The sequence below is a fragment of the Fukomys damarensis genome, unplaced genomic scaffold (genome assembly GCF_012274545.1).
Source record: "Fukomys damarensis isolate Sample0158 unplaced genomic scaffold, DMR_v1.0_HiC HiC_scaffold_15, whole genome shotgun sequence".
In the NCBI taxonomy this organism is placed as follows: Eukaryota; Metazoa; Chordata; class Mammalia; order Rodentia; family Bathyergidae; genus Fukomys; species Fukomys damarensis.
Window position 1 is genome coordinate 19406415 of NW_022900927.1, and position 12875 is coordinate 19419289.

At 46.0% G+C, this 12875-nt stretch overlaps 1 protein-coding gene across 6 annotated transcripts in view; it reads right to left on the minus strand.

Annotated features, from left to right (window-relative positions):
- The window catches only part of Csad (cysteine sulfinic acid decarboxylase), a 35893-nt gene that overhangs the window by 9787 nt on the left and 13231 nt on the right, over nucleotides 1-12875 (minus strand). For 2 of the 6 annotated variants that reach the window (XM_033763652.1, XM_010609296.3), the window contains exons 1-8: nucleotides 5947-7232; nucleotides 5589-5725; nucleotides 5167-5293; nucleotides 4992-5082; nucleotides 4225-4331; nucleotides 3723-3838; nucleotides 2988-3067; nucleotides 2626-2680 (exon numbers count right to left, since the gene is read on the minus strand). In XM_033763652.1, the coding sequence (XP_033619543.1) occupies nucleotides 2626-2680; nucleotides 2988-3067; nucleotides 3723-3838; nucleotides 4225-4331; nucleotides 4992-5082; nucleotides 5167-5293; nucleotides 5589-5714 (702 nt within the window). In that variant the 5' untranslated portion in view covers nucleotides 5715-5725; nucleotides 5947-7232. Of the gene's footprint in view, nucleotides 1-2625; nucleotides 2681-2987; nucleotides 3068-3722; nucleotides 3839-4224; nucleotides 4332-4991; nucleotides 5083-5159; nucleotides 5294-5588; nucleotides 5726-5946; nucleotides 7237-12875 lie in introns of those variants that run through there. The other 4 variants (XM_033763651.1, XM_010609298.2, XM_010609297.3 and 1 more) reach the window with 3 other exon arrangements.

Here is a 12875-nt window from a genome sequence, read left to right on the forward strand (position 1 = left end):
GAAGGGAGGGCAGAGGTAAGGGGAAAAAATGAGAATCAAGACTTGTCATGTAGAGGTACAAGATCCGAACAATGAATGTAACTGTACTGTATCCCTAAAATGTACCAATAAACTCAATTAAAGCTGAAAAAAAAAATCAAAAAAAAAAAAAGAAAATGTGGTACATTCATAACATGGAATGTTACTCAGCCATGAACAAAGTAGCGCTACAGATGACATGGGTGAACCTTGCAGACATTACTCTAAGTCAAAGAAGCTTATTGTAAAAGGCCATGCATGGTGTGATTCCAGAATCCAGAACAGGCAAACCCACAGAGACATTAAGTAGATTACTGGTTCCCTTCAACTCTGGCAGAAATGGAGAGCAGTAGCTAAAAGGTATGGCATTTCTTTTTAGGATGATAAAAATGTTCAAATGATACTTGTAGTGATGACTGTACAACTCTGTTAATATGCTTCAAATATTAAGCTTTTTGTAATATGAATTATAGCTCAATAATATAATAAAAGTAGTACCAAAAACGTTTAGCGGGGCATGGCAGCACATGCCTATAATCCCAGAACTCTGGGGAGTTGAGGTAGGAGAACTATGCCCAGCTTTGTGCCCAGCTCAGGCATTGTATTGGTTTAGTGAGACCCTGTATCAAAATTTTAAAAATTTAAAAAGAGCAGGGATGTAGCTCGTGTGAAGGCTCTAGTTTCAACCCACAGTACCACATGCATAAAAAGTTTATACAATAAAAAGTGGCAAGCTGGACACAGAAGTGCATGCCTATAATCCCAATACTCAGGAGGCTGAGGCAGGAGGATCACCATAGTTCAAATCCACCTGGGCTACATAGTGAGTTCAAGACCAGCCTGAGCTACATAGCAAGACCCTGTCTCAGAAACAAAAAAAAAAAGTGGATCTCCACTCTTCTAATTGCTATCCATACTGCCACTTTGAGGTTATAGTCATAGTTTAATAAATATATGCTAAGCTAGGTAACAAAAACGGGCTGGGCATGGTAGTGCACATCGGCAATCCTGGCACTCAGGAGGCTGAGGCAGGAGGATCGTTGCAATTTCAAAACCAGCCTGGGCTACACAGCCAGACTGTGTCTCAAAAAAACATAAAACAAATGCCAGGGATTTAGCTCAGTGGTGCTGCACCTGCCTGGCAAGTGCAAGGTCTTGAGTTTGATTCTTGGTACCAAAAAAAACCAAAAAACAAAAAACAAAACAGGCTCATACTATCCATTCTATACTGTACCTGCAATATATATTTAATATATATAGTAGAGGGATTTTCGTATTCAAATGTACATATTTGTACCTTATTCTTTTTTTTTTTTTTTTTTTTTTTTTTTTTTTTTTTCTGGTGCTGGGGATCGAACTCAGGGGATCTTGTGTTGCCAGACAGGCCTAGCACAACACTGAGCTAAATCCCTGGCCCTACCTATTCTTGTAAATGGCTACATAATACTTAATAACACACAGCAGCTCCTGTTTATATAAAGCATTTACATGTCAGGCACTGTTCTAAGAGCTTTACAGATTAACTTATCTTAACTCTTTAAGTTCTACTATTTGTCTGTTTTACAGAGAAATAAACTGAGACACACAGATATACCATAATTTATTTTACCTTCCATTAAACATTTAAATTTTTTTTAAATTAGATTTTGTTCCAGGAAACATTCTCATGCATAGAATTCTACACACTTGTGATGATGATTTATAAGTTCTGAGCAGTTCTGAATCAGTAGATAGGTATACTTAAGAACTGTATAAGCCAGGGGTAGTGGCACACACCTGTGATCCCAGCACTTGGGAGGTTGAGGCAGGGTGACTGCATGAGCTCGAGGCCAGCCTGGGCTACACAGTGAGTTCAAGGCCAGCCTGAACAACACAGAGAGATGCTGTCTCAATTAAAAAACTAAATGAATAAATACATGAATAAAAATTAAAATTAAAAAGGGATGGGGAGGGCCGGGGATTTAGCTCAGTGATTCCACTGCCTGCCTCAAAGTGCAAGGACCCAAGTTTGGTCCCCAGTAAAAAAAAAAAAAGGTGGGGGGGCTGGAGATATAGCTCAGTGCAAAGGCCCTGGGTTCAATCCCTAGTACTTCAAGAAAAAATTAAAAAGTATACAGGACAGAGGATATGGTTCAGTGGTAGAGAGCTTGCCCAGCACGTGTGAGGCCTTAGGTTCAATCCTCAACACCACCACCAAAAATATATATATATAGACAGTGCTAACACACCCTCCAGGTGGCTGCCGCAGCTTACACAGCCTGCTCGGCAGAGCTGAGTATCAGGGTCCCCAACTTCTTCTGCCCTTTGAGCTACTCACATCCTCCTTGCCATCTGCCCACAGAAACCTTCCACACTGTGCTTGGCCCTAGCTACTCCTGCTGTGCAGCCAGGACTCCCTTTGCACTCAGTGACCCTCACAATCGCACCCTACCAACCACAGCTGTCTCAGCAGAGTTCCTGACAGTAACGTCTTGCCTCTCAGGCTTCAGCCCGCTGCAAGACGGGCATGGAGATGGAGGGGAGCCATGTAGGGTGCTCTCTGCAGGGAGAGCCCAAACAATCCTCCAGTGGTCCCACTCCATCACCTGCTGCCACTTGATCACCCACCTCAGCTTCTGCTAGGTTGATCTGTCTTTCCAGATCCTCAGGGATCATTTTCCCTCTGAAAAAGAAACCTGAATGAGTAGAGAAGGCACAGGCCCTCTGGGCACAAGGCATCACCATGCTGAAGGCAGGGCAAGGGTGGGTCAGCAACACAGGACCTTCATGCTGATCCCTGTTAAGAGGGGTGGAACAGATCTCAGGAAACAAGGGTAGCAGGACACTGGCAGGCACTGGGAGACAGGAGTGACAATTCTACAGGAAGAGAAGGCCACAAGGATGCCTGGCCTGAGGCCAGAGCTTGCTGGGAGCAGGAAGGTGCACTGTGCCAAGCTGGGTCAGGGTCATGTTGGCAGAAGGACCTTCACCTCTCATCAGCCTTGACCACTCGGACACTGTCAGTGCCAAGTCCCAGAAAAGCCGCTCCCTTGTTGATGGAGTAGTGACACTGTGGAAGAATACAGAGGTTAGCAGGACCTCAGCAGGGATCAGAAGGCAGGGACAATGGGGAGGAGAGAGACTGGTAAAAGTCAAGTGCGCTCTGGAGTAGATGGAACTGCAGGCCAGGGCTTCTCAAATGTGCGTGTGCACAAAGTGCCCATGGAGCTGGCTGACACGCACATGAGCATTCGGGAGGCCTAGTGGGCCTGAGACTCTGTGTGTTTAAGAATCTCCTAGGCAGCCGAGCTGGTGGTGCACGCCTATAATCCCAGCACTCGGGAGGCTGAGACAGGAGGATCACTGTGAGTTCAAGACCAGCCTGGGCTACATAGTGAGTTCCAGGTCAGTCTCAACTACATAGCGAGACCCTGTCTCAAAAAACAAAACAAAACAAAACAAACAAAAAAAACCTCCTAGGCAGCACTGATGCAGATGGTCAGGGGCCACACTCTGAGAAGGAAGAGTGTAAGCTGTGCCCACTGCCCTCTCCCACCCAGAATGCAAGACAACCATGCAACCATGACCTGTATATGGCCTCCCCGACTGAAGGAAACATCCACTTAGAGGTGGAGAAGGGAGGAAGGAAGATCTGAAGAGTCTCTGACAGAGCTGGCTCAAGATTAGAATCCAGAGCCCAGGGTTGCGCCTCTGCTCTTCCCCACCTCTTCTGATGTGAAGATGGCCAAGGGTGGCAGTGCCCGAAGGCCCCTCTGCTTGCAGTCTGGGTAGCGCTGATAGCGGGCGAGGTTCATCGCATACATGTTAGAAATGGAGCCACCTGTTACAGGGGGAGGTGGTGGCAAAAGGGAGAGGTGATGAATCAGGGCTGGGGCTTGCACCTCTGACCATTCCACCCCGCACTGATTAAAGTAGCAGGCTGACTGGCTCCCCAGCTGTGACTCCCAGGGCTGTACAAGTGCACAGGAACCCACAACCAGTGCTACCCCAGGAGACGCCCCCACCCTGACAGAAGGTACTTGAGTGTGCCTGTGAGGGGCTGTTGGCAAACACCAGGATAAAGGGGACTGGGCAGTCTCCTCTGTGGTCTGGCCCTGGGCCCAGGGAGAGAGAAATTACCCCTCCCTGCCCATTGCTTAGAATAAGGGAATGGTGGGGAAGAGGAGCCCTAACAAGGCCTAAGAAAGGCCCCTCCTTCTCACATACCAGGGCAGAAGACCCCATCCCCAGAGCTCCAGCCCACCAGGGCCCGGAGTTTCTTCAGCACCTCCTCTTCCATGAGTACAAACACAGGGGCGATCTCATACGTGTACCTGCCAGAAGAGCACTGATGAGAAAGGCAAAGAGATACGAGGGGCTTCCAGGCCAGGCCCTCCAACTATAGGAGTCAGAGAGGGGAGATGCTGAGATGTGAAGGAATGGAAGGAAGGAATGTGAAGGAAGCTGAGAATGAGCTGGTGACAAAGAAGCAAGCAAGTACACTCTGTGCCAGAAGGCCAGGCCCGGCAGGGGTGGCTTTCAGAGGCTGAATCTGCCGGTGATAGCAGTGAGCCTCTGCTCTGCTGCCTACATCCAGCGGAGACCAGCAGTCTAACTGCTTCCCCATTTACCAATGTAAGTGGGGACAAGCCTCAGCTTGGGGAGCCACCATGGACTAGGGCTCACAGACAGAAGGGCCTCTGGAGCAGGGGGTCACACTACAAACCCACAAGCTATAAGGCTGGACAGAGGAATGTGACTTGCTGGATTCCAAGACTGCAGGTTCTGGAAGGAAAGCAATCATTTGGAAATACAGGAGGCCAGGAAAAGCTTGGAGAACAGGAGCTTAAAGAACAGGAGGGAAAACATCACCAGCAGGTATTCCCAGAAAATGGCAGAGGGTGGGGAAACATTCTCCTCCCCAACCCCTGAGCTACCTGCCCTGCAAACCTAAGCCCTCTGCAGGATGGAGGGAGGGGCCTTGGGGGGCTCACTGGCTGGTGTTGAGGCTCTCAGTGATAATGCGCCCGGCCAGAGCATGGGGGTCCAACCCAGAGAAGAGTTGGTTGAAGAACCGGGGGTGACCTGGAGAAGGGGGAGCAGGGAAGGGAGCTCAGCATGGAGCTGGGTACAAGTACCAGAGTCCTCCCACCAGAACCCACCTCGCACCAGTCTTGACGCTGTAGTGAATCACAGCCCGGCAGCGCTCCAGGATCTTCTCCTGGGCCTCTCCATGGCTCTGTAGCTCCAAATCCAGCAGCTGCTTTAGCTCCTCAGGCTCCTTCCACTCACAGACCTAGGTAGGAGAAGGAGCCAGGGGTTTGGGGACCCCACACCCTGTGGACTGGCTGACCCAGCCGCAGTTCATGAGATGCAAGACATCACCAACTTGCACTTAAAACAATTCAAGAACATCAAAGTGATGCAGGAAAAGAGGGTAAAAAACATAAGATTCAGAATGCAAATTCCTGAGACACATGGGGACAGGGATGTATTCTGAGTGAAGCCTCATCAAAGGAGAGAAGTTTGAAGCCAGGTGCGGAAGAGAAAGGGAAGGCCTGATGGGCAGGGGAGGAAGGAGAAAGACATACCTTCTCAGAGGCCCTGGTCCCTTTCTGAATGGCCTCTTCCACAATGATCTCAAACACATCCCGGAGCCAGGCCTCTGCAGCCATTGGATCCCCATCGAGGGAGGGCAGTTGTTTTGTGTCAGCCATTAGGATAAAACCTATGTACAGAGCAAGAGTGACTCCCTGCTCAGGCTGCACCTAAACACCAAGACACTCCACCCCACTGGGCCCAAGGGCCCAGGGCCTGCAGCTGAGTCCTGCCCTTCAGTGCACAGATAAGGGAAAGCCAGTGGAAACAGCCAGGATAGAAAGCAGTTAGTTAGCCAAGCAGGTGGACTGAATAGACACTGTCTTCCTGAGGCAAAGAGGAGAAGCTTACCTTTCTGCTCAGGTCTCTATTCGGGCAGGGCACACAATGAGCTTTCCAGACTAGTAGGACCAAGACAGCAACAGGAGTGAGGTAAAGCCAACTGTCACATGGCCATGGCATATTGCTCATGACCCTTGCCCGAAAGAGAACTTTCACAGACTTGGGACAGGGACAACAGGTTAAGCTCCCTGAATAATCATTAGCTGACAGAAGAGAGCAGGACAAAAGAAAGGCAAAAAGGGCAGGTAGCACAGGAACCTCAGGGTTAAGAGGGGCAAGGAACCCACGTGCAGCACAGAAGAGGGGACCACCACCACAAATCCCAGCACTCAGAGTGGGGTGTGGGAGATAATGAGGGACAAGGTCTAGCAGTGGCCCTGGACACTGGTGGGGGAGGGATCCTGGGACACAGAAACAAAATGGCTTAAGCATTCCTCAGAGGCCAATGTCTTCTTCGTCCCAGGCCAAAGTTTTCACAACTGTCCTGATTTCTAAGGCCTTCTCCTAGAGCAGAAAGGAAAGACAGTCATATTGAGGAAGGATTTTATGACACAAATCCTCGGCCATACAAACTGACACTGAGCTCTCCTATCTCTCAAGGATACAGGTGCACACACTGCAGTTACAAGCCAGGGCAGGACTTGATGCAGACCCTAAGTGTCCTCAAAATTCAGGAAAGGAGACTTAGAAAGCTAAAGATGGAGGAAGACTTGCAACAAGATGGAAGTGGAGTATGGAGAGCAGGCAGGAGAAACGGGAGAGGTGAAAGGGAGGAGAGGAGCACAGGATAGGGAGAGGATTGCAATCAGCTTACATGGCAAGTGAGGAGGGCTAGTCCTGGGGTCAGTGAAGGAAAGTGCCACTGGAAGGAATATGGGAGCCAATGCAGAGTGGGCACAGCTACGTGAGACAGCGGTGAGTCTAAGGTGCTAGTGAGGCTAAAGTATCTAAATTTTACCCTGCAGAAAATGGGAAGTCCCTGGAAAGATTCTGTAGCAAGGAATTATGTGATCAAACTGATACTTTCAGAAGACTGCATTATAGCAGCAGGCTGCCAGAGAATTAACAGGCAAGAGGTGATCTAGGGCCGGGAATTTAGCTCAGTGGTGCCACCGCCTGCTTCACAAAGCAAGATCCTGAGTTTGATCCCTGGTACCCCCACCAAAAAGTGGTGACCTATATTTGCATAAGGGTAGGGTAGTAGGAAAGCACACAGAAGAACTTGCAGCTGCAGGCTTGGTCATTCCCTGCATTGCACTTAATGCAACGCTTTTTCTTTGAATTAATATATATATATTTATATTTACATTTATATTTATTTATATAGTCCAGGCTGGCCTTGAACTCACTGTGTAGCTCAGGTTGGCCTCCAACTAGTAGTAGTCCTCAGTCTTCTCACCTTAGCCTCCCAATTTCTGGGATAACAGGCACCCACCACCACACCCAACCCATGGGCAATACTTTTAGAATCTATGCTGAAAGAGAAAAAAGAGCCAGAAATGACCCTGGAGTTTCACACCAGTGTGACTAGGAAAAATGGTGCCCTGCAACAAATATGAATGTAGAAGAGAGAAACTGGATGGAAAATATAACAGTGATTTCTTGGAAATATTCATCCAAGTGGAGGCTTTCTGGGACTACACATGGCCACAGGAGCAAAGTCAGGCCTAGAGTTCTGACGAGACACAAAGGGAAAGCAGATGTGAGAGTTAGGGTTAGCTGAGCTGTGGGACGGGTTCCATCCTCCACAGGAGGAATGGTAGGGATAGACAGGCAAACATCAGGTCTGGAGGACTCCACCCAAGAGGAGAGAACCCAGAACAGGGCTGGTAGGCTGCTCAGACATAATCCCCTATCAACAGCTACTAGGACTCACTAGGTAGAAACATGGGTTTAAGGAAGCCTGGTGGTCTGACTTCTTAAGCACTTCTTGAGTAATGCTGGGTTTGTTTTTGGTTTTGGTTTTTTTGTGATACCAGGGATCAAACTCAGAACCTTGTGCTTATGAGGCAGGTGCAGTACCACTGAGCTAAATCCCGGGCCCTAGTAATGCTGGGTTTGAGAAGTGGAGCACCGGCGCAGGCCTTGAGAATGCGGGAGCCAGTCCTTCCCAAACAATCAGGCCAGCACCCCTGATGGCAGTAGCTGTGGAGTGCAGAGGTCAAGAAGCTAATACAAACTGGTCCTTGTGGAGCCAGGCATGGTGGCACATGTGTAATTCCAGCTATTCAGGAGGCTGAAGTCAAAGGATGACAAATTAGAGGCCATTCTGGGCAACTTAGTGAGATCTGGTCTCAAAATAGAAAATAAAAAAAGGTAGTAATGAAGCTGTGAGAGAGGATCTCTGGATTCAATCCCCAGGATAGTGAAAAAATAAACATAAAAATAAACCAAACATGGTGGAGTGAGACTGTAATCCCAAGACTGTGAGGCTGAGGCAGGAGAATCCAAGTTAAGAGCCCAGGTAAGGCAAATTAGGGACTTAGCAAGACCCTGTATCAAAATTTTAAAAGGTCTGGAGGTGTAACTTAGTGCAAAGGCCCTAGATTCAATCCCCAGCACTGCAAAAATAAAATTAAAACATAGGCCCTGTGGGCTGGGGTGTAGCTCAGTGGCAGAATGCTTGCCTAGCTTGTGTGAGGCCCTAGGTTCCACCCCTGGCATTGTAAAAACAAACAAAAAGTCCCACTTTAGTCCTTACCATGATACTCCCAGTATTTAAAATGCATTATGCTAATCTTCAAAGCTGATTAGAGTTAACTTTGTACCTGCACTTAAAGGAGGAAACTGACTTTCAGAGATACTATGTGCTTTGTCCAGTAACACAGCCAGTGCCTGGCGGAGCTGGGTGTAGACACAGGTGTGTCTGGCTTTGAGACCTCTTTGGTACCTCACACTCAGCTCTGTGTATTTAGCTGTGCCCTGCTTGTGCCTTCCAAGAGAACCAGTGCTCTCCTTCCTGATCCTTCCGGGCTTCTACCCTAAACACCAGCTTGTTTCCTACTGGGCTTCTGCAGATATACTATAGTGGCCTTGACTTCCTGCTGTTGACCACCAAACCAGTTACCACTTTTCCTCTGTCTTCTGTCTTCAGTGATTATTGTCAGCTCTCTCACTTCCTGTCTCTTCTCATTAGCCTTATTTTTTTGGATCAAAATTTTGCTGGTGTAATCTTTGTGGGCCTTCAGAAGGAGTTGTGGCAGATGTTGTAATTTAATCTGCTGTGTCTAACTGGAATGAGTACACTGACCACAAATTTATAATGACACTAGTTTGAAAGTTTATGTATTTTGCTTTTTAAGAAATTTTTTCAGTACTAGCAAGCTGGGCGTAGTGGCGCATGCCTATAATCCCAACACTCGGGAGGCTGAGGCAGGAGGATCACTGTGAGTTCAAGACCAGTCTGGTCTACATAGTGAGTTCCAGGTCAGTCAACTTTGTAGTGAGACCCTGTCTCAAAAAACAAAAAACAAAAATAAAAAATAAAAAAAATTTCAGTACTGGGGACTGAATCAAGGATTTTTGCACTGAGCTTCATCACCAGCCCTTTTTAAATTTTTTATTCTAAGACGGGGTCTTTTTATTTATTTGTTTGTTTATTTATTTCAGGGTCTTGCTAAGTCACTAAGTTTCCCAGAGCAGGCTAGAACTTTTGATCCTCTTGCCCCAGCTTCCCAGGATGCTGGATTAGAGGTATGCTCACCACATCTGGCTTAGTTATAAGGTTTTGCAACACCCACCAGGCCTGGTGAATTTGGTGAGACAAAGACAGGCCAGTTGGACAGAGGGGTTTTGCCAGGCGGTTTTGGTGGAAAGCAGAGCCAGGGAGTTTAAGATATTGGGAAGACAATGGATAAAACAAGAGACCATGCAATCTAGGTTGGAAACATAAAGTCAGGAAAGATATGAGGTAGATATATGGTAGGACAAATATGGGTTAGAGATCCCATAAACCAGAAAAAATGGGCATTTTAAAACAAAACAAACTGCATGAACTGAAAACATGTACTAAAAGGTTAAAATTTAAAAATAAATAAAAGAGGGTGTGGTGGCCCACACCTGTAATCCAAGCACCCCAGAGGTTAAAGCAGGAGGATCGCTGTGAGTTTGAGGCCCGCCTGGGCTACATAGCGAGTTCAGAGTGAGCCTTAATTACAAAGGGAGACCTTGTTTCAAAAGAAAAACAAACAGGGGCTGGGGATTTAGCTCAGTGGTTCGGTGGCCTGCCTTGCAAGCGCAAGGACCCAAGTTCGATCCAAAAAAAACAAACAAAAAATAACAATAGTAACAATAATAATAATAATAAATAATAAAACAAACATTGTTTGGTCCTACCAGCATCTTTGCAGCTGAGGACCAAGTGCAGTTCCTAACTCTATTCACAGTTCTTTGCTTAGCTATCTTGTGGAGATTAAATGAAAATCTGTATAAAACAGTTGGACCCTCATTCTCCTACCCCTGCCCATTCAGCCCCTTCTACCTCCTTTTTTTTTTTTTTTTTTTTTTTTTGGCAGTACTCAGGATCGAACTCAGGACCCTGTGCTTCCAAGGCAGGCATGGTGCCACTGAGCTAAATTCCCAGCCCTCTATCTCCCTTTCTAAAGGCAGGTTATAGTATAAGTCCTGGACAATGGAAGATCCCAAGATTTCCGAAGACAATGGAAGCCCCAAAGACTTCCCAAGATAAAACAAATAGACACCAGGTCACAGGCAAAAGACAGGGGTCAGAGGCATGCACTTTTCTCCAATACAGACAGGTGAGAGAATTCCCAGGACCATAATGAAGTTAGTACCTATCTTCAGAGGAAAAAGGTAGTGGCTATGCTCAGCCAAAAGTGCAATACCACCTGGCAACACTACTATTTTTGTTAATGACTCTATTTCAGATTCTCTTAGCTATTTCAAAATTTTTCCATACCGCTTCCTTTTTTATTTTTTTCGTACCGGGGATCGAACTCAGGCTCTCGCACTTGCGAGGCAGGCGGCAGAACCACTGAGCCAAATCCCTGGCCCTCCATACTCTTGAATTACTGGCCCACCCGACTTCTCCCTCCTTGTCTTATTTCTCAATTTTCCTAGAGAAAATAAAGCCATCAAAACTCACTCAATTTTTAACTCCCTACACTCTGAATCAGTCTATTCAATACCTCGTGTGTGCCATGCACTTCAGTGTCACTAAAGGGGTAATGGCGAGCACAAGACAGTTCAGCCTCATTGAATTCCACAGTCAACAGCAAACATCACAAAGGTGAAAATGGGAACCAAATCCCATCTATCCATAGACAGACATGGCTTTGTTTGGCAGACATATTATACTTACATTTCTAAAAAAAATAATTATTGGGAGAGCTGAGCACGGTGGCACACATCTGCAATATCAACACTCAGAAAGCTGAGGCAGAAGGATTGCTGGGAGTTTGAGGTCAAACTGGGATACACAGTGAGTTCAAGGCCAGCCTAAACTACATAGCAAAACCTTTATCTCAAAAGCCAAAATAATGAGGATGTACCTCAGTGGTGTAGAGGGTTTGATCTCCAGCACCAAACACAAAAATAACAGTAACAAAAAGAACTGTCAACAATGAAAGATATTTCACAAAAAAATACTGACATCCAGGTTCCTGGGGGGGAAAAATCAGAAGTGGCAAAAATGAACCTGAAATAATCAATATGAACAAGCAGCTTAGTTGGAGCTACCCCTGTATTATTAGTTTTACATTTCATCATGCTTCCTTTTCAGTTTTTAACTTAAGCAATATACTCGCACAGTTCAAAAATCAAAACACAAAAATATGAATACAGCAAGAAACCTAATTCCCATACCTCTCCATATCCCCCATTAGCACTCTAACCCACACAGCTAACCATTTTTATTAGTTTCTTGGGCATTCTCTTCTATAGACAGCTAAGTTATTCAGAAATATTACAGGCAGTCAGACTGGGCTAGGCCCCCATAAGAAGTCACTGCAGCAGACATCTGTGGCTGGAGGTGCACTTGTTGAAGGTTAGGCTTCAAGATGAAGAAAAATGACTACACCCACACACTTCCCCTAGGGATGAACAGCAGTGACTGACATTCCAAATAAGCATCAATACACTTGCTAGCTTGCTACATGACTTGCTTGCCCATTTGATCCCCATTTAATCAATATTACCTAAGCAACTATACTTGTAATCTTATTAGTTGACCATAGTTTTGTCCGCCTTATACTCGCCTCATGATTTCATCTCCACCTCATGATTCTGCTCTATAAAGCCTCCCCTGTAAGTAGAGTCAGCACCAACCTACTGAGGACCCCTGCTGTCTCTCTTAGATAAAAGCTATCTTTCTTTCAATAAATCTTCCTACTCTTAACCTCTGTTGTTCCTAGAATTCAGTTTTTGATTTTAGAGAACATGAACTCTGTATCAGACATCGAACAGGTTAAGTGTTGTATTTCCCTTATACTATTAGAGGTCCTATACTATCCCTATATCATATTCCTTATATCACTTTCAGAGTTTTTAATGCACATTTTAACAAATATGAATATATATGTTCTTATTTTCTCCCTTTTCACACAAAAGACCTTATCATTCTTCTGCACCTTGATTTTTTCAGTTAACAAAATATAGATGGCCAGCTGTGGTGGCACATGCCTGTAGTCCCAGTACTCGAGAGGCTGAGGCAGGAGGCCATGAGTTCGAGGCCAGCCTGGGCTACATAGTGAGTTCAAGGCCAGCCTGAACTACATAACAAGACCCTGTCTCAAAAAAAAAAAAAGAAAAAGAAAAGTAAAAATAAAGGAGGATCTTATTCATATATATAGAACTTCCTCATATTTTGTAATATAACACTTTTGGGGGGCCAGGGATTTAGCTCAGCGGTTTGGTGGCCTGCCTTGCAACCACAAGGACCTGAGTTCAATCCCCAGTACCAAAAAAAACCAAAACAAAAC